The following is an 18,819-nucleotide window of genomic DNA, read 5'->3' as shown; positions in this document are numbered from 1 at the left end:
GATCTGGGCATTTGCTGTACTTAAAATATCAGTATAGTAAAAGGGCAAGTGGAGCAGAGACAGTTTTAGAGGGTGGGCAGCCCTGTACTTGTCAGCTCTGTTCTGTGCATGCAGTGCCACTGCCTTTTGAGCTTCGGTTGGAAACTTGAAGACAGATTCTTCCTCTTCTGTTTGATTATCCTGTATCAATCTATGAATGACTCCAGTGTGACCACAGCAGAACCAAGTCAGGCTTTGAGAAGAGCTGCCTTGTTAAATACAGTAACTCCTTTGTAGGCAGACTCTATAGCTTTGAGCTAGGCCTTCACAGAACATCCTGCCCTGAACCAATTACCCAGCAGTGTATTGAATGTACATCTGGAACCTGCCCTGGAGTTAACAGGGGTTTGTTAGGTCTAGTCTGTTAGGAGGGGAAACAAGCTTCTGTAGTTTGGTAATGGAAGGGATGTGGGATAATGTTTTATGTTCTGACAGTCAAAACTTCGTGTATTTTATTATATATACATAGGAAGGGAAACATCAGGGTCTGTTGGTCCTGGATTTTTGAGCCAGAAGACATGGCAGCTCTCCTGCAGCCAAGCAGCAGGGTGGTTTGTGGAGCTGCCTATTGCTGTCCCCAGAGTACATCCCTCAGAGCAGGTTTAAGGGGAAAACTGGCTTTCAGAGCTGCCATCTTTCCTGTCTTTCTTGCATTCTGGTCATTCTCCTTGGCTTCTCTTCAAAGCCTTTGGGAAGGTCAGTGCTGTACATGTGAGCTTCCCTGGTGTGGCTGCTGCTGCTGCATCAGCGAGATGACTTTGGCTCTGCAGCAGGAGGTGTTCAACACTGGTGGGTCTGGCCTCGGGATGCAAGAGTCTGCTGTTGGGTGTAAGCAGGAGGAGAGCAGGAGTGAAAGAAATGCTTTGATGTCTGATACTCAACCATAAACAGGGGAGATTTAGGTTACATGTAAGGAAAGAGCTCTTCCCTGTGAGGGTGCTGAGGCACTGGCCCAGGGTGCCCAGAGAAGCTGTGGCTGCCCCATCGCTGGCAGTGTTCAAGGCCAGGTTGGACACAGGGGCTTGGAGCAAGCTGCTCTGGTGGAAGGGGTCCCTGCCCGTGGCAGGGGTTGGAGCTGGATGAGCTTTAAGGTCCCTTCAACCCAACTGTGATTCTATGATGTGGACCACGGGTTTGTTTCACACCTATGATTCAGGTGAGGAAGGTGTCTGTTAATCCTGCTTGGACTGAGCTCTGTGTCCTAGAAGGAATACTGATCCTCACATTACCCATTGCTCCCTTTCCATGGTCAGTCAGTGTTGTGATCAAGCAGAAGGGTGGCAGAGAGTCCAACATGTATTCCTGATCTTCACACCTGAGCAACATAAAGCTTGGTTTCATTTATTATAATGTAATCCCTTACAAATTACCCATTGGAATGGAAAAGCTGTTTGAAGTTCTGAGCTTCAGGAGGTTGCTGTGTGTGCTTGGAGCCAGCGGCCAACAGCTGAAGTGTGAAAGCAAGATCTGCCTGATGCACACTTCTGAACAAGCTGCTGACCTCATGGAAGGCCTTGGCTGAAACAGGGGGTGGAGATCACCTTTACCTGCACCCTTTGACTTTCTGCAGGTGTCTTTGAATGTTTTATTACAGAGATTTTAATAGAGAGTGTGAATTTTAATAGAGTGTATGGTGTTGAAATATTCTGTAGGACCCTGTCATTATGGAGCACCCCTGGCAGGGTACAACTGACCTGCAGGCATTCCTTCCAAAGGTCATGAGCGTGGCAGTGGGTGGCACAGAAGTGCTGAGTCTGCCTCTGCTCCGTGTTTCCCTGGGTGTCCTTTGACAAGGCTTTAATGACTCAGCTAAGTTATGGGAGCACTGCAGGCTTGCAGCTTCATTTAAAAAAGAAAACAGAAACCTGTAAAGCCCTTGTTTGGGGATGTCAGTGCTGCTGCCAAGTGTCTGCTCATTGCTGTTGTGTACTCGAAACTCTGCTCTTACTTAATACTTACAGATTTAAATACTTTGATTAATCTGGGAAAGGTTCATACACAATAAAAACCATTGGGGCAGCTTTATCTGCAAATCCCAGCCTGGTTTGGGTTGAAGGGATCTTCAAGCTCCTCCAGCTCCAACCCCTGCCACGGGCAGTGACACCTTCCACTAGAGGAGCTTGCTCCAAGCCCCTGTGTCCAACCTGGCCTTGAACACTGCCAGGGATGGGGCAGCCACAGCTTCTCTGGGCACCCTGGGCCAGCGCCTCAGCACCCTCACAGGGAATAGTATAAGAAGTTTATTGTGGATGATTATTAAATTCAACCCAGATTTTGGCTTTATTGTCTGAAATGGTGGAACTTTTAGGAATGTCTCAGCTGTTGGTTGGGGGGGGGGTGGGGCTGTATGTGTGAACTGGGACTTTAAGGGATATTGTTAATATTGTTTGAGAGAGTCCTTACAATTGTTAAGCTAAGTTTTAAAACATTCCTTAAAGGAAAGTGTTCTGCAAATTCCAGGAGAGTGCAAGCCATCAACCTGTAACCACGTTTGTTCTTGTTTTTCAGACCGTGAGGACCAATCCATTCTCTGCACGTAAGTGAACACTTTTCCTATGGGCATTTCTGGGAATCTGAGTTGTGGAAGGGGTCTTGGATACGGCTCTGGGAGTCCACCCTTGGCCTTTAACCTTAACCAGCAGTGCCTGGTGGTTAAAGATGTGGCATGAAGCGATATTTAATGTGGGGATGTGTTATTCTAATACAGTCATTCACATTATTGGAAGTTTTATGGGCATGTTCTTTAGGAAATGCAGTTGAGAAATGTCAGATCCGAATCGGAAACAAAAAGCTCTAAGAAGGCAACATCTGCCTGAAATGCTGGGCTATAACTACTCAGTGTGTAGCACCCCAAGGGGACGTGAATCAGAAGCTGGCCTGGAAACCCCTCTGAGCAGCAGCTTGGTGCTGGATCTGCTTCACATGGAGAGCTCTGAAGCAGCTGACACCAGGGTTTTGCTGCGGTCCCACTCAGGACCAAACTTCTGGCTTCAGCTTAACTTTCCCTGTGCAGCGGTGGGTACTCAGAGCTTCCAGCCGTACGACACTGCTGAGCTGATCTGTCTTTGGCTGCTGTTACATGGGATCCAGTTTCCTGGCCTGCACAGGCTGTGTCTCTGCAGCCTCTCTTGCTGCACTGGGGGTTGGCAGCCAACATAAGCTCGTTCAGGGCATGAAGCCGGCAGAGACCTGAGCCTGCCACAGAATGATGCTTTTCAGCAGTTCCATTCTCTGGGCTCAGAGGAGTAAGCACTAGCCTGGAGCAGGAGGGAGGACCATGCAGGAGGGCGACGTCCCTGTTGGCAGAAGTCTGCTCTTAGGATGGTTCATCTGTGCTGTGAAGCCACACTTGGGTCTGTTCTGCAGCTGCTTGCTGCAGTGGTGGGTATAACCTGACATCTAACGGGGATAGAGGGGAGGCTGGCACCTCCCTGACTCCGCCTGGGTTATGTGACTGAGGAGCACGCTGTGTGGCAGGCAGTGCGTGCCGGCTGCGCTGAGGGCATTGCTGGGGAGGATGCCTGCTTCCCAGAATAGCTCCATGGTCAGAGTCACTGCTCAAAGAGACCCGGGCTCGGTTTCCTTCTTGACTTGAAGGGATTCAAATCTTTGTCTCCTGCTCCCTACAAAATTGCCCTAACTCCAGACTCTACACAAGGCTGAAGGTGGATCCTTCCAAGCCACACTTTTTTGAGCTATGGATATTATGAATGCAAGATTCATGGAGCCTCAGGACACAGAAGCAAACGCAGTTCTGTAGCCAAGATAAAAGTTACTCCAGTTAACACAGGCTTGTCTACATCTGTGGTTCCTGCTCTTGGTAGGACTGCTGTTTCCATGTGATGACTACTTCATGTGCAATGCACAAAACAGCCTCAAAGCAGGGATGGGATCCCAGGGTGAAAAGAAATGCTTTGTTCTTGTGTGTTTGTGGGTATTTCGACAGTATGTGCTTGCCCCAGGGGAATTTTTCTGAAGTAGCTTCATGTTTGGTGCCTATACATGAACCGTGCCCTCCTTTACATGGTCAGCAGAGACCACAGAGGTTGGAATGGCAGCGCTGCGGGATTTAGGGAACGGCTGATCTGTTCATTTGCAAATGGGAATGCCTTTAAGTTCTCCTGCCTTCAGTTTTATTGTTACCTCACCTGTCAGGTCACCGGGAGCTTTTGATCCTTCTGTACTGAATAGACAACTGAACCCTGTTTTATATCTGATGCCACACACTTCAGCACAGAGTATCGGCATGTTGGGAGTAGGTTCCACACCTTGGCTGGGCCAAGTGAGAAGCTGCTCACTGCACAGCCTTTGCAGAGAGATTGCTTCCACACAGCGAGGGATGGGGAATGGACACGTGTCCTTACAGCCAGGCCTCAGAATGGGACCACGTCTGCTACTGAGGACTGGGGCTGCTGAGACTGTGTGAGTGCAGGCTCAGATGATGAGCCTGGGCACATCTCTTCTGCTGGACATGTAAGTGTCTGGTGAGAGATCTCTCCTCCATGCAAGGTTTCAGCAGCAGTGGATGATGCAGCTCTGAAGGATTTCAACACTGGCCTGGGATCTTGTCACAAAACTGAGTGTTGAAACTATCAGTACCGTGACCCTGGGCAGGTTTTGTTACCTTGGAATTCAGTGTCTTTGTTGCACCCATGGGAAAGGCTACACGTGACAGAAGAGTGACAGAACCTTTCTAAAGCTGGGTGTGAGCAGCAGATTCCTGGCTCTGTTGGCTGCCTTGCTGCTTTGACTGGGGTCTCCTGCCGAAGTACTTACACAGCAGCATGAACTAAAGCAAGGTTCAAAGGATCAATGTCACTGGACACTGTTCACAAGGAAATACAAGTTTCGTCAGTAATGTGGACAGATCTGGAGCCTCAGAATTATCAAGGGTGAGACATCAAATCTCCAGACTGGATGTACAGGACCAAAGAACATCCAGTCTAGATCTTAGCTTTTTGAGAATATGAAGACACATGATGTGATAGATGCTGGGATCCGTGGTGTTTTTGTTACCAAGAAGCTGAACACTGAAGTTCCACCATAGCCCAGGAGACCTTGCTAATGCTGCGTAACCGTCAGCATCATTTAGATCCTGACTGTAAAAAGGATAATAAAAAGGGCTTAACCAGACTGCTGCTCACGTTAATAAACAGTTCCCTCTTAAAACAGGTTTGTGTTAAGCAGTGTTACAGCTGAGTCCAGTTCCGAGGGAAGAGCTATCAAACCCACTCGTGTTCCCCTCGTGTGTCTTCTGAGCAAGTGGACTCTGAAGGCAGCTGTGGGCTGTGGTGCTCCCCTGATGTCGCTTCCTCCCAGGGAGAGCTGTATCCTTGTGTCAGGTTTGTGTTGCGTGCTCTGTACTTAACATCTGGCTGGGATATTAAATCCTCTTCATGAGTGGGACAAGGCTGTGGCAAACTCCCTTGTGCAGCAGGCTAAAGGGAGGTCTCGTGTTTGGATCAGGAGCAGGCCAGTGTCCAGGACTTGTATTGCATTGCTGTTTCTGTGGTGAGGAGGTAGGCTCCATGTGTGTCCCTTCCATGCCACTGGAAGTACAGGTCTTAGACTAAGGCAGGAATAAATAAGGTGGAATTGAGTGTGTTTTAACCACACCAGAGGTGGTTTCAGAACCTCCTTTGGAGGTTCATAGAAGGCTTGAGACATCTTCTCACCCCAAACTTGGCTCAGGACCTGGACCACCTGATTGACCCTCATCTTTAGTAGAGCTGAAAGTCCTCATTTTCTGTTCTCCATAGGATGGTTCCAGCTAGCTAATGAGAAAGCAAACATCCCCTGACGTGTGGGGTGGACCATTGTGGTGTGCCTGTCATTCTGTCGCTGCCTTGACTGTAATGGTCTCCAAGATGTCCATAGAGACCTGCTTAATGAAGGTCCATCTGGGTAGCATCTTTACCTATCTCCCTATCCTGGCTTTTTGCCTCCCATGACCAGATCAGTGCTCAAGTAATAATACGTGAACAACACCTTACCAGGTCTTTGGGCTCATCCCCTTTTTCCTCTTGACAACCAAGGGCATTCTTGGGTTGGTGCTGGGGCGAGCCTTCAGGTTTGGTTTTGGCTCTTCCTCTTCAGGGACCATCTCTCCACTGTTTCCAGGTGCCTTCCTTTGGTTCTACCTTAGTAAATGCCTGATCCATTCATACTTAGAATCATAGAATCATAGAACAGTTAGGGTTGGAAAGGACCTTAAGATCATCCAGTTCTAACCCCCCTGCCATGGGGGCAGGCCCTGCCTGCCTCTCAGTTATCTTGCTGACACACCAGCATAGCAATGAGGTACGAATTGATTGCTGGTGAGCTCAACTCGGCATGCACTTGTAACAAAATTGTCAGTAACTGAAAGTTTACGATTCCTTAGAATCTTAGTGGACAGAATGATAACTCTCAACAAGCTTTCTAATGGGCCTGCTCTTACATTTTAACTATAGCTCTCCAGATGCAAGGAGGAGATTTACCAAAGCAAAACTGAAGAAAAAGAAAGATTTTCACTCAAGATATTCACAAAATAACTACGCTTTGAAGAAGTTTGTATCTTCCTCTCCACGTTATCCAATTTAGGGAGGGAATGAAAAAGGTATTTGATTTTGTGTTCAAGCTGAAAATGAGGGAGTATTTAAGGGATGTTTTAGTTCTTTGGAAAGCAGTCCTGGATGCTGATTTAATTTAAAGAAAAAGAAGAAAAAAAAAAAGAAAAGGGGGTGGGGAGCAGAAGGGATAAGAATTACAGAGCGTGAAGTGATGTTTTTTGAGAACACAAAATCAAAATCATTTATTGTTGGTTTGGAACTTTCTACTGAGGAAAAGCTATTTACTTTTCAGTTATGTGTCAGGATGCCACAGTTTGTAGTGATTTTGGGAAGCAGAAGCCTTAACAATTAGGTACAAAGGCAGAGAACTTGCAAATCTTCATACTGAGATTATGATATTCTCATAACAGAAATACCCTGGAAAACCTTTAAACACTCTTGGTTTTACCTCATTTACAGGATGAACTGAAGCTTTTGAACCTTTTGGACTCAGTAGACAACTGAATCCTGATTTTTATCTGATACACATGGTGGTTTTGTACCCTAGGCCTCAAAATGTGTGGCTGAAATCTGGGGCTGAAGCTGTTCATTGTCTTTCCCTGTCCAGATCTTTAGGGAATACCACTCCCTGACAGGCAGCAGTTCCCTTCCTGCACCACTGTTCTAGGAAACAGGGAGCTGTGTTCGGACATGGCGTGAAGCTGCAGGGTGGTTAGTGTGTTCGCTACCATCACACGCTGTGTGCAGTGCGCTAGCCCTCATGGATGACTCTCCAAGCACGCCTGTTCTCATGTCTCAGTTCTGAGGGTGGTGGGATTACTTGGAGGTTTCCTGTCTCAGCTTCATCACTGCTGATGTTCCATGAGGAGTCCCGCATGAGCTGGTGATTTGGAAGTTCGGAATATGTTCTCAAAGTCAAATTTAACACCAGGAGAGGAGAAATCCCCCGGCTGCTGCGTTCCCTGGGTGCTTGTCTCAGCAGAACATCTTGTCCTTCACTGAACACGGGAGCTGGTTCTTCAGGAGGGTATTACATCACCAGCTGATGGGGCTGTCATTCAGTTCTTCAGTCCAGACCTGGTGACTGACACAGATGAATTCCTCTCTTGCTGCAGAAGTAAGAGGTGTCTCTGAAAACAAAATACTGTGCTGCCGCCTTCTTCTTTTGCCTCCTGTTCTCTTCCCTTTCCACCCTCGATCCTTTAGGGAACCAAATATAGACACCTGCATTGCCACGGAGACTGCTGAACAGGGCTTCATCCTGAGCTAGTGGCAGATAACATGCGGTGACTTCCTTGCTTCTGCTCTTCTTCATTTCACTGTGCCCCCCACCTTTCACCCAGCCACACCTCTGCCTGTACATGGTTAGTACCTGAGCCCCAGGGACACAGTTGGATGAAATTTCTTGTTAAGGGCAGGGTTTTCTTGGGGTGAACCAAGAGTCATTTTTCCATGTTCATTCTCTCTGGTGAGCCCCCACCTGGAGCACTGCATCCAGCTCTGGAGTCCTCAGTACAGGAAGGACATGGACCTGTGGAGAGGGTCCAGAGAAGGGCCACAGAAATGATGTGAGGGATGGAGTACCCGTCCTGTGAGGAAAGGCTGAGGGAGTTGGGGTTGTTCAGCCTGGGGAGGAGAACTCCGGGGAGACCTTATCATGGCCTTTCAGTTCTTGACAGGGGCCTATAAGAAAGATGGAGAGAGACTTTTCAGCAGGGCCTGTGCAATAGGATGAGGGGTGATGGGTTTAAACTGGAAGAGGAGACTCAGGATGGACATGAGGAAGAAACCTTGTCCAAGGAGGGTGGTAAAACACTGGCATAGGCTACCCAGAGAGGTGATGGATGCTCCATCCCTGGAGCCATTCAAGAGCAGACTGGATGTGGTTCTGGGCAGCCTCATCTAGTTGAGGATGTCCCTGCTCATTGGAGGGGGTTGGACTGGATGAGCTTTGAAGGTCCCTTCCACCCAAACCATGTCCAGAAAGACTCATATCTGTCCATGGATCAATCCTGCTTTGCTCAGTTTAGTAGTGATGCAATTTCTTACATGCCCTTGGCCTTCCAACTGAGGAACGCTCAGTTGCAGGCACAAACACTTGCAGTTCCAAGGCCATGGTGCAGGTGATCAGCCATGGGTTATTGCCTGGTTAACAGTGAGATGGGAGGAGCTGAGCGAACACTCATGGTGGTAATTCCTTTTTCTCTTGGCAGTTGGCTGCCTGGCTCTTGGGCTGCCAGCCGCTGACAGACTGTCAGTCAGGTGCTGCAGCTCCCATGCCTTTATGAGTTAGTTCATCAAGCTTCCCAATAAAAAACAAGCCCCAAACCAGCACCCCTGTGGGGAAGCTGGGCTTAAACCTCATCACCCGCCTTGGCTGGAGGGCAAGTGAGAGCTTATTTAGGGTCTTTCCTTTGTTTGCTGGAAAGAAAAGGAAAATATGATGTTGCAGCAGCTTCCTGGGAGCAATGTCCATTAACCTAGGATCCACTGAAATCAATCGCAGAAGAGTGGTGCTGGCTTTGCCATGTGCATCCACTTCATGGGACACTTGAGTCCTGTAAGATGAGGAGTTGCAATGGATGGGTTTGCAGGCTGTTTCCTTGGGGAAGATGCAGCTGCTGACCCTTTCCTGCAGGTTGTTGCTTCTCTTCAATTACTGCTGTTTGTCAGCGTTAGCCTGGGCTGTTCTCCGGTACGATGGTTCCTGCTGCTGGAGGCTGTTGAGCGAGAGGAAGACATTTCTGTTGTGGAGTCTGAGAAACATTCTAAGAATATTGGGGCTGTTCAGCCTGGAGAAGAGAACCTCAGAGCAGCTTCCAGTGTGTGAAGGAGGCTACAAGGATGCTGGAGCTGGCTTCATCAGGGACTGTAGCGATAGGACAAGGGGTGATGGATTCAAACTGAAACAGGGGAAGTTCAGCTTAGATCTAAGGCAGAAGCTCTTCCCTGTGAGCGTGCTGAGGCGCTGGCCCAGGGTGCCCAGAGAAGCTGTGGCTGCCCCATCCCTGGCAGTGTTCAAGGCCAGGTTGGACACAGGGGCTTGGAGCAAGCTGCTCCAGTGGAAGGTGTCCCTGCCCGTGGCAAGGGCTTAGAACTGGATGAGCTTTAAAGGCCCATCCAGTCCAAACCATTCCATGATTCAAGCCTTCCCTGGCTCTGTTCAGCTGCAAGGCAACTGCTGGGAAGTCAAATATGAGAATGTGCTGCCTGGCACTTTTTTGAGCTGTTACGTTCTAGATTGGAGAATCTTACCACAAGCTTCTGGTATTCTCAAAGCTGAGACTGGGTTTGATAAACAGTCATTTGGCAGCCGCTTGCGGCCCCACATGGGTATCTAATCTGCACTGGCTGCAGTAGGAGTGGTGGGGTGTGGAGGGAATAGAGGCTGCTTAGTAAAGGACAACAGCAGCAAATACCAAGCGTTTTTGTATACAACCTCTGGCTGGAATCCAGCTTGTAACATTCCCTGGACAACTGTGCTGAGATGATGGGAAGCATCTAGAGAGAAACAGAGGAGCTATAAAGCAGCCGTGTGAATAGTAAAGCCGATTAGTGACTCTTCTGCACTAGCTCAGACTCTCAGTTATACCTCTTTGTTTCAGCACATTAGGGAGGTGATTAAGGCAGCCTGGAATGACAGGTCTTGACTGTAAATATCTGTTAACGTGTAACTGGAAGGTCTGCTCAGTTGTGTTTGAGAATAAGTGTTTCTTCTGTTCTTTGCAACTGCAGTTGTGAGAAGAACAAAAGACCCTTGTTGGAGCTCTTACTTTCGCAGTTACTTGCTCTTACAACCCATGGAAGTGCTCACTGCATGTGCTGGTGTGGTTGGTGGCTGCCGCGCAGGAATGGAGGCATTGCTGGCTGAGGAGCTGCAGTGGCAGGCTGGGACTCCTGTGCCCTGGGCAGTGGGTGCTAAGGAGGACTCATCCGGGCATTGAGGTGGTGACACTGCTTCGCTTCTCTGCAAAAGGACCTTCTGCTTCCAGATGAACGTCTCATCCCAGAGCTTGGTGCTGGGCAGGGATGATAGAAATAGACTGAAACTTGAGATGTTACGGGAGAAATCTTCCCTGTGAGGGTGCTGAGGCGCTGGCCCAGGGTGCCCAGAGAAGCTGTGGCTGCCCCATCCCTGGCAGTGTTCAAGGCCAGGTTGGACACAGGGGCTTGGAGCAAGCTGCTCCAGTGGAAGGTGTCCCTGCCCGTGGCAGGGGTTGGAGCTGGATGAGCTTTAAGGTCCCTTCCAACACAAACCAGGCTGGGATTCTGTGAAACTCCTGGGGCAGAGGAAAGGTTCAGGTGATCCAGGCACCCAGCATGGAAAATCCTGGCTTGTTTGGTTAGTTTTCCAGTAATGTAAATCACAGAGATGGTCTGCAGTAGGTGGATGGCACTAACAGCATCTGACCATCCTGAATACGGCTTATCTTCACCAATACTGTTGGTTGGAGTGGACTTTGTGCACAGGTAGCAAGATGAAGAGAAGACTTTGAATTTCAAAGCTTCTTTTGTACGTGTGGGTTTGTGTCCATCTATCCTGTGTGGCTCTTGACACTACGCATCATCTGGCCTGCGTAGCCCTGGTCTGCTGGGGGGATTAATGCCCAGCCGGGTGGTGGTGGAAGGGTGCCAGTCCTTGCAGTGGGACTTCAGGAAGTGCCTTTAAACTAACCTGACTTCCCTCAAATCCTTAGCCAGTTCAGGAAGAGGTTGTGGTGTTGCCCTGTCCTGCCATGCTGTGTGTTCTACCTGTCACAAGATGTGTAGATGCTTCAAACCTGCCTGACAGTAAGGAAAGCAACTGTTTCTCCACTGTTTTCCTGTAGAACAGTATCTTTCCTTAGAATAGGTCTTTCCTCGGCAGGCATTTGCCCTGTTCCTGGGATAACAATAGCACTGTGAGTGGGCTGGATGGGACAAGAGTGCTGCTGTCCTGACAGTCGGTGGACTGGCTTCCTGACCCACGCGTCTTCTCCTGCTGTGTTTGCTGTGCCTGCTCTCTAGAAGGCAATCTCTTCAGACAGGGTATTCCCTGAATTCCTTCTACTTCTGTGCAAGAGCGGGGTGCAAGTTGCTCAGGAAAAGAAATTGCAGCTGGTTGAGAAGATGGTCACTAATATTTATGAACCAAATCACAGCTGAGATGAGTTTGCCCCAAGCAAACTCTCCTGTATCGAAGGTGATGCTGCAGCTTCACAGGCAACAGATTGAAACCCATGGCAAGACTCAAAAGTGCTCACGCTAGCTAAGCTTTTCCTGTTTTAAATGAGCTTTGCTCCAGGGAAAAACACTTCCAACTCCATATGCTGGGTAAATTTACCTGCAGGTGTAGGACTTCTTGTCCTTTTGTCCTTTGTCTCTGTAACACAGTTTGGAAGAGAGAGATCCTTCAGTTAATTGATGGAATCACCTCATGCCTCCAACTTGAGACTGTTGCTGAAGGTGGTTTGCTTAATTGGATGTGCTCTGACATAGCCCAAGCCTGGAGTTGATGGAGCCTTTCACTTCAGTCTCATGAGGTTTTATCTCTGCTCGTAGTGGAACTGAGACTGAAGCAGAGGAGCCGAAGTGACCCTGCTGAAGCCATTAGCCAAGCTGCTGTCAGCTGAAGTTTGGCAAGGATCTCAGCCGAGGGGTTTAGTTGTTTAATTCATGGTAACTTACTGAGTTGTATTAAAACAAGGGTTTGAACAAGTTAATCTTTACCTTCGTGATACCATCTCATTCCAGCAATCCTGCGCTGGGTGATAGTCAGAGTTTACCTTTTTTGGGCAGGTTGGTGGAGGTAGCAGACTTTAATTTATTTTTCTAATCTGTGTGTTTGCACTCCTGGGAAAGAGCTGAAGTCCTCAGAAACCATTATTCCTATAAATGAAAAGGGCTTTATCCCAAATCTTCTTAATTCTTTTGCAGTCCGTGGCAGCCGAGCTATCTACCACCGCATCCTGCAGGAAATACTTGGCATACTTGTAAGCTCCAGGGAGAGGAGAATTAGGATGATAACATCCATTAGTGCTGCTTTTGACTGAGGACTTGCATAAAGGCTTTATCTAAAAAAAGCCCCAACCCACTATTATATTGAAAGGCTTTTTAGCAAGAGGAATGTGTTGGGAGCTTTCGACCTTCCTGTCTGTGTGCAGCTTTACTGGGGCATCCGCCAGAAGAGCTGTTGGTTCAGAGACTCCTAAAACTGGGTGTGCTGCCCTGTTAGAAAGCCAGCATCTGGACTGTATTTGTTGTGCTTTCTCTTCACTGCATGTGTCCGAATAGATTTTCCTTCCTTAGAATTTAATCAACTTCCTATAATTGGATAGAGATAATGTCTCTAGTTTGAAGGGCACCGCCAATGTGTTCCCCAGCCCTGCTGACAATAAGAACAAATTGTGGTGTTTTAAAATGTAAATGTTTATTTTGCTGTACTCCTTTTCTTACTTCTCATACCTGCTGGAATGGTTTTGGCATTAAGCATATTTCAATACCCATCTAGAAACAGGCAAGACTGCTTTTGGTGTTGCTTGTAGTCATGAGTTATGTTAATATAAACACCAGTAAAAGGGAGACTAGAAATAAAGGCTTGAGAAGGAGGATTTGGCATCAGGTCTTGTTTTCTGCTTATCAGTCTTCACATTTGTCTTGTATGTGGTGACTCTGGGCTGGGGAGAGATGGGATTTTTCATTGAGAGTTGTAGCTATCCCAAAGTACACCCAGTTTCGATGTTGCATATTGATGGTATCTTGGCAGAGAGGATCTCCAGGTACCCATTAGCTCATTCTGCCAGTAATCTTCTCTGGAACCAGCTCTTCAGGTAATACCCTCCAAGTGTCTCCGTGCAATGAGCAGAGCTGGTGTAATGAACATGTTTCAAGGGAAGGACTCTCTCCATCTCCAGAAGTCTTCAGTAACCGAGTGCAGTGATTTCTGCTCTTTCATATTCTCTACCCCCTTGATGCTTGGCTCTTGAGGAAAAATGGAACAAAAATGGTTTTAGGTTGATGCAGCTGCTTCTGAGAGACAGATGCCATCGGTACAGCTTGATTGCTTGGTTAACCCTCTGAGCTGTGATAAATACCCCAGAGCCTGTCTGCAGAATCACCTTGTCCAGGGTTTTCAGTTCAGAGTTTTCTCTTGCAGAACCTTGGGGCTAATCAGCTCCATCAGTCAAATGGACTGCACCCTAAGTCAAATCAGTCAAATGCTGCTGCACCCTAAGCTTGTACCCAGCTCTTGGGGGCTCCTCTTCGTGATGGATTGGTGAAGCTGCTGTGAGTGAGGCCCATGGCTAGGAAAGGGCACACAGTGCTGCCTGTTAGCAAGAGGTCATCTCTGCTAGTGCTGTTATCCAGGGGGATTCCCATGACTTAAAAGGATTGGAAGGTAAAAAGAAACAAGATTGGTTTAGAGTCCAATCTGGGGTGATATCCTTTCTGTATATGCAAGGTTGAAAATTTAAGTGCTGTATTGTCTCATTTTTCATTGCCACAGAGATGCTGCGAGGGCTGGAGCAGCTCTGCTCTGGAGCCAGGCTGAGAGAGCTGGGCTGGGTCAGCCTGGAGAAGAGAAGGCTCCTGAAGGGGAGACCTGAGAGCAGCTCCAGTGCCTAAAGGGGCTGCAGGGAACCTGGAGAGGGGCTTGGGACAAGGGCCTGTAGGGACAGGCCAAGGGGAATGGCTTTAACCTGCCCGAGGGGAGACTGAGATGAGCTCTTAGGCAGAAGCTCTTCCCTGTGAGGGTGCTGAGGCGCTGGCCCAGGGTGCCCAGGGAAGCTGTGGCTGCCCCATCCCTGGCAGTGTTCAAGGCCAGGTTGGACACAGGGGCTTGGAGCAAGCTGCTCCAGTGGAAGGTGTCCCTGCCCGTGGCAGGGGTTGGAGCTGGATGAGCTTTGAGGTCCCTTCCAACCCAAGTCATTTCCATGACTCTATGATTTCTGCAGACAGTGAAGTGAGGATGGGGATGCTTCTGAGCTACCTTTCTGAACAAGAAGCACAGGTCTGAAGGTGGTCAATACAGAAGTATGTGCAGACTGGCTGAGCACTCTTGTGTGCAGCATGGTGGAGGGGGGTATTTAGGAATACTACAGAAGAACGTGCTCAGATCCCTGCTGGGCAATGGACATGCCCATTGTAAGTACCTTTGCTGGGAAGTACACACGCGCATAAAATGTGCGCTTGTCATTCTTACAAAGTAGTTGGCTTCCAAACTGCTGTTTGTGCACAGCTCTGCAAGGACAGAAGCACTTTTCCTCTTCGCATGCAAATCCCCCTGAGCAAATCCTTCATAGTGTTGCTAGTGGCAGTCGTCTCGCCCGAGATGGGATCTTCCTGCAGTAGTCTGCTGCCATTGATCATGGCAAAGCAGACCTGGTAATCCCTTTGGCGCTGGGAGTTACCCAAAGATCAGACCCAGGTTTTATAGCTGTAGTAACCTCCTTTGTGGCTGCAGCCATGCGAACTTGCTCTTATTTCCTGCCTGGGCTACCCCATATGTAAAGCTCACAATAAATTCTGTCTAAACATGTTCTGTCTCTGTGTTACAAATGCAGTGTGTGTTTGCTGTCTCTATTGATCTGTGGGCTCTACCGCCCTGCACTAATACATTCAGTTCTTAATGAATTCATGTAGCCCTGTGGCCATAAATCTCTGTAAAGTAGGTGAAAGCCTGCGGTGAGCAGCAGAAAGAACCTGTTGAAAATGTGTTTTCCTGGGTTTTGGAACGGGCTGCTACAGGCTCTGAGTGTCCCCATGCACTTGGTAATTCTCATAAGCAGTTCCTGGTATGTGAAACGTGTAAAAATGATCATAAATATCAAAGTGTGTCCGTAGCGATGTCATGAATTAAAAATCCATATATGTATTTTCACTCTGGAAAATGCAGTCTCTGGTGGGGGCTGAGCCTGTTTCTTGTTCCTTAAGATACCAAAGGATTTCAGGGATATAATCCAAATCTTTTAGTCAAGTTAATGTTACATATTGGTTCAACCTCTCAATGCTAAGGAGATCTTTAGGGTGAAGGAAGTCATTTAAATACCTTGTAGTCCCTGCCACCTGGGTGCTCCTGGGTTCAGGTGGGTAGGGAAGGTCTGTTGCATGGTGAAAGCCATAAGTGGAATGAAATGAGGTTGCTGCAAACAAAGGATTGATCCGTTGTTGGAAATGAATGTTGAGGAAACTGTCTGACATGTTTTGCAGAGGTGAATCTGGTGCCGGGAAGACTGAAAACACTAAGAAGGTTATTCAGTACCTTGCTCATGTTGCTTCCTCCCATAAAGGAAGAAAGGACCATAATATTCCTGTAAGTTGGGATATTTTCTTGCTTGTTTATCACTCTTTTTAAAGCTGTCATCTTTGCATTAAACCCACAACTGTTTGTTAAAGATAAGATGTAATATAATCCATGTAACTTTGTCTCAACCATTATTTTCTCCTTAGTAGTAACTAAAACAAGCAGTTACATCCAAGCTTCCAGTCAGTGTTGGCTGTTTAACTTGTGTTGGGATATGACAGGCTTTATGCAGCATTATACCTTGGAGCAGGATCAAAGCTTTCTGCTGCCGTAACCCCAGCTTTCAAAACATAGAATCACCTTGGGTAACTGTTAGTGGCTTTAGGTCCCATGAGACGCGCTTTTCAGTGCTGTATTTGTGAACAAGCTTTCTGGTCTTCCACAGATTAACCTGTAGATGGAAAAATCCTCAAGCTCAAAAGCTGCTGTAGACTTGCTGTATCTAGAGGTCAGCAGCTAATCTGGAGCTCAGATTTGATAACATTAAGCCCAAGAGTGTACACTTTTGTGTCAGAGAATCTTGGGGGTTTTGGTAACGTGTCACTCGCTCTGATTGATCTAAACCTCCCTTCACATTTCCAGCCAGACTTCAACATTTGCATTGAAGTTTTAGCGATTCTTTGCTTCAGAATACATGGCTGGGTTTGGATATCTGTTGCTATGAGCACCTGGGTCTTGTGGTGAAATATTAATTCTACCTCAATTACACCATCCCTGGAAGTGTTCACAAACCATGTAGGTGAGGCCCTCAGTGACATGGATTAGTGGTGGCCTTGGCAGTGCTGGGATAAGGGTTGGACTGGATGCTCTTAGAGGTCTTTCCCAGCCCAGTTGATTCAAGGCCAGGTTGGACACAGGGGCCTGGAGCACCCTGCTATAGTGGAAGGTGTCTCTGCCCATGGCAGGGGTTGGAACTGGATGAGCTTTAAGGTCCCTTCCAACCCAAACCAGTCTGGGATTCCATGATTCTGAGTTTCCTCTGTTGTTTATTGTGTGGCTGCATCACTGGTATGAAGTGAAGGCACAAACTAGAAAGGGGAAGACTGGGCTGGAAAATGTCAGTGAAGGGAAGGATGAGTTGCCCTTTTTAATGCAGTGTTGGCTTAAATCCCTGGTTGAACTGCAGCTGCATTCCCTGCTCACCAGTGTGGTTGAATGGGATGGGGGTGTTAATCTCAAGAGTTTTGAAGGTGTTTGTTGTAATCAGCTGCCTTATGGACGGTCGATGACTGTTGTGATAAGGATTGGAAAAGGTTTTATTCATTGTGAAATATAGTTCGGGCACAGTAAAGAGAGCAGAGTCCTGTCCTGAATAAAGGTCCAATACTTTGATCCTGAACTTCTCCCATGTAGTACCTTAGTGAGCCCTGGATTAAACATATACCAAACACGTACCAAAAATGCAGAAGGCTTGTGTAACCAACACAGTGTTGAAACACAAATGACCCTCCCTTGTTCTGTAACAATTCATTTTCACTCACACACTGCAAACAAAGCATGTCTGACCCACACGCCTAATGCTCAGGAGTCAGGAAGTGTCACAGCTGGGGCTGTAGACGCAGTCAGGTTTGTCCCTGTTGTAGAAGTAGAAGTAGAAGGCAGTAGAGTAGAACAGACAGTTCAGTAGAGTAGACAGTTCAGTAGAAGGCAGCAGAGGGCTGGTGGGATCCACAGGGCCCATCTGTACAAACTTTGTGCACAGAGAAGATACGAAACTGGCTTCTTAAATTGACTGCTAGTGATGGATTTACCTTCATCTGTCCTGTTACAATGGCCAGTGTCTGCTGAGGCTGTTCTGAGCACTGCATGGAGAGTTTTTAGAAGCAGTTTGCACGCTGATGGATGAATACGCGTCTCCCCAAGACTGTTGTGAAGTCTGGGGTTACCTTTGCTTTAGCCTGGCAGAGTGCTGTAAAAGCATTACAAGCGAATGTGACCCCTCCAATCCCGCTGGCACCTCAGGCTGTGGCCAGCATAGCACTGGTGTTCTGCCCTGCCATGGGTGGTCACCCAGCATGTTCTCCAGCAGTGCTGGTGGTGAAACATTCAGCTTATGTGAGGAGCATCATGCAGGGGCTCTGCCCATCCCTTGGACAGCCCCATCACATTTGGCATTCAGCTGCTTGTCCGTAAGACTTTTCTTTCCCAATGGCCTCTTTCCTAATAGCTCTTTTCCTTAGAGCAGCTTCCAGTATGTGAAGGGAGCTACAAGGATGCCAGAGAGGGACCCTTCGTCAGGGATTGTAGTGATAGGCCAAGGGGAATGGCTTTAACCTGCCCGAGGGGAGACTGAGATGAGCTCTTAGGCAGAAGCTCTTCCCTGTGAGGGTGCTGAGGCGCTGGCACAGGGTGCCCAGAGAAGCTGTGGCTGCCCCATCCCTGGCAGTGTTCAAGGCCAGGTTGGACACAGGGGCTTGGAGCAAGCTGCTCCAGTGGAAGGTGTCCCTGCCCGTGGCAGGGGTTGGGGCTGGATGAGCTTTGAGGTCCCTTCCAACCCAAACCATTCTATGGTTCTATGACATTTCACCTGCAGAGGAGCCCTATGTGTCATCTGCAGTTGGGGTCCTGTGGGGAACAGAGCCAGTAACACATGGTAACCACAGAGGGTAGAATCACAGCACTGAGCAACCTTAACACCAGCATTTCCTAATTCTGGAGTGTTTGAATCTGTAGCCACACATCCTCATTTCCTGTTTAATCCCAAGGAATGTTAAAGGTGTTGTCTTGGGCACTGTGCTAGGACGTGTGGGTAGTGGTGGTGCTGAACATGCAGAAGAGAAGCTTTGGTAGCTGTGGGGCTTGGCAGAGCTGGGTGAGACTGGGGTAATTCCTGACATCAGAAATAGAGGCTTTCCATAGCTGAGTCAGGGGGAAGGGAGAAGGCCTTGATGGTGAGTTATAAACACCAGCTCTTCTGAAGATGGGAGGTGGAGGAGCATGAGCCTG

At 48.1% G+C, this 18,819-nt stretch overlaps 1 protein-coding gene across 5 annotated transcripts in view; it reads left to right on the top strand.

Moving 5' to 3' along the window:
• The window catches only part of MYH10 (myosin heavy chain 10), a gene marked incomplete at both ends in the record, with an annotated part of 91,656 nt that overhangs the window by 26,506 nt on the left and 46,331 nt on the right, over window positions 1-18,819 (top strand). For 4 of the 5 annotated variants that reach the window (XM_080629511.1, XM_080629512.1, XM_080629509.1 and 1 more), the window contains 2 exons: window positions 2,548-2,575; window positions 15,780-15,882. In XM_080629511.1, coding sequence (XP_080485637.1) covers window positions 2,548-2,575; window positions 15,780-15,882 — 131 coding nt within the window. The remainder of the gene's footprint in view (window positions 1-2,547; window positions 2,576-15,779; window positions 15,883-18,819) is intronic. The other variant, XM_080629510.1, reaches the window with a different exon arrangement.

The sequence above is a fragment of the Psittacula echo genome, assembly GCF_963264785.1.
Source record: "Psittacula echo genome assembly, chromosome: 14".
Taxonomy (NCBI): Eukaryota; Metazoa; Chordata; class Aves; order Psittaciformes; family Psittacidae; genus Psittacula; species Psittacula echo.
The sequence above is the reverse complement of the archived record's forward strand: the minus strand, read 5'-3'. Positions and strand labels throughout refer to the sequence as shown.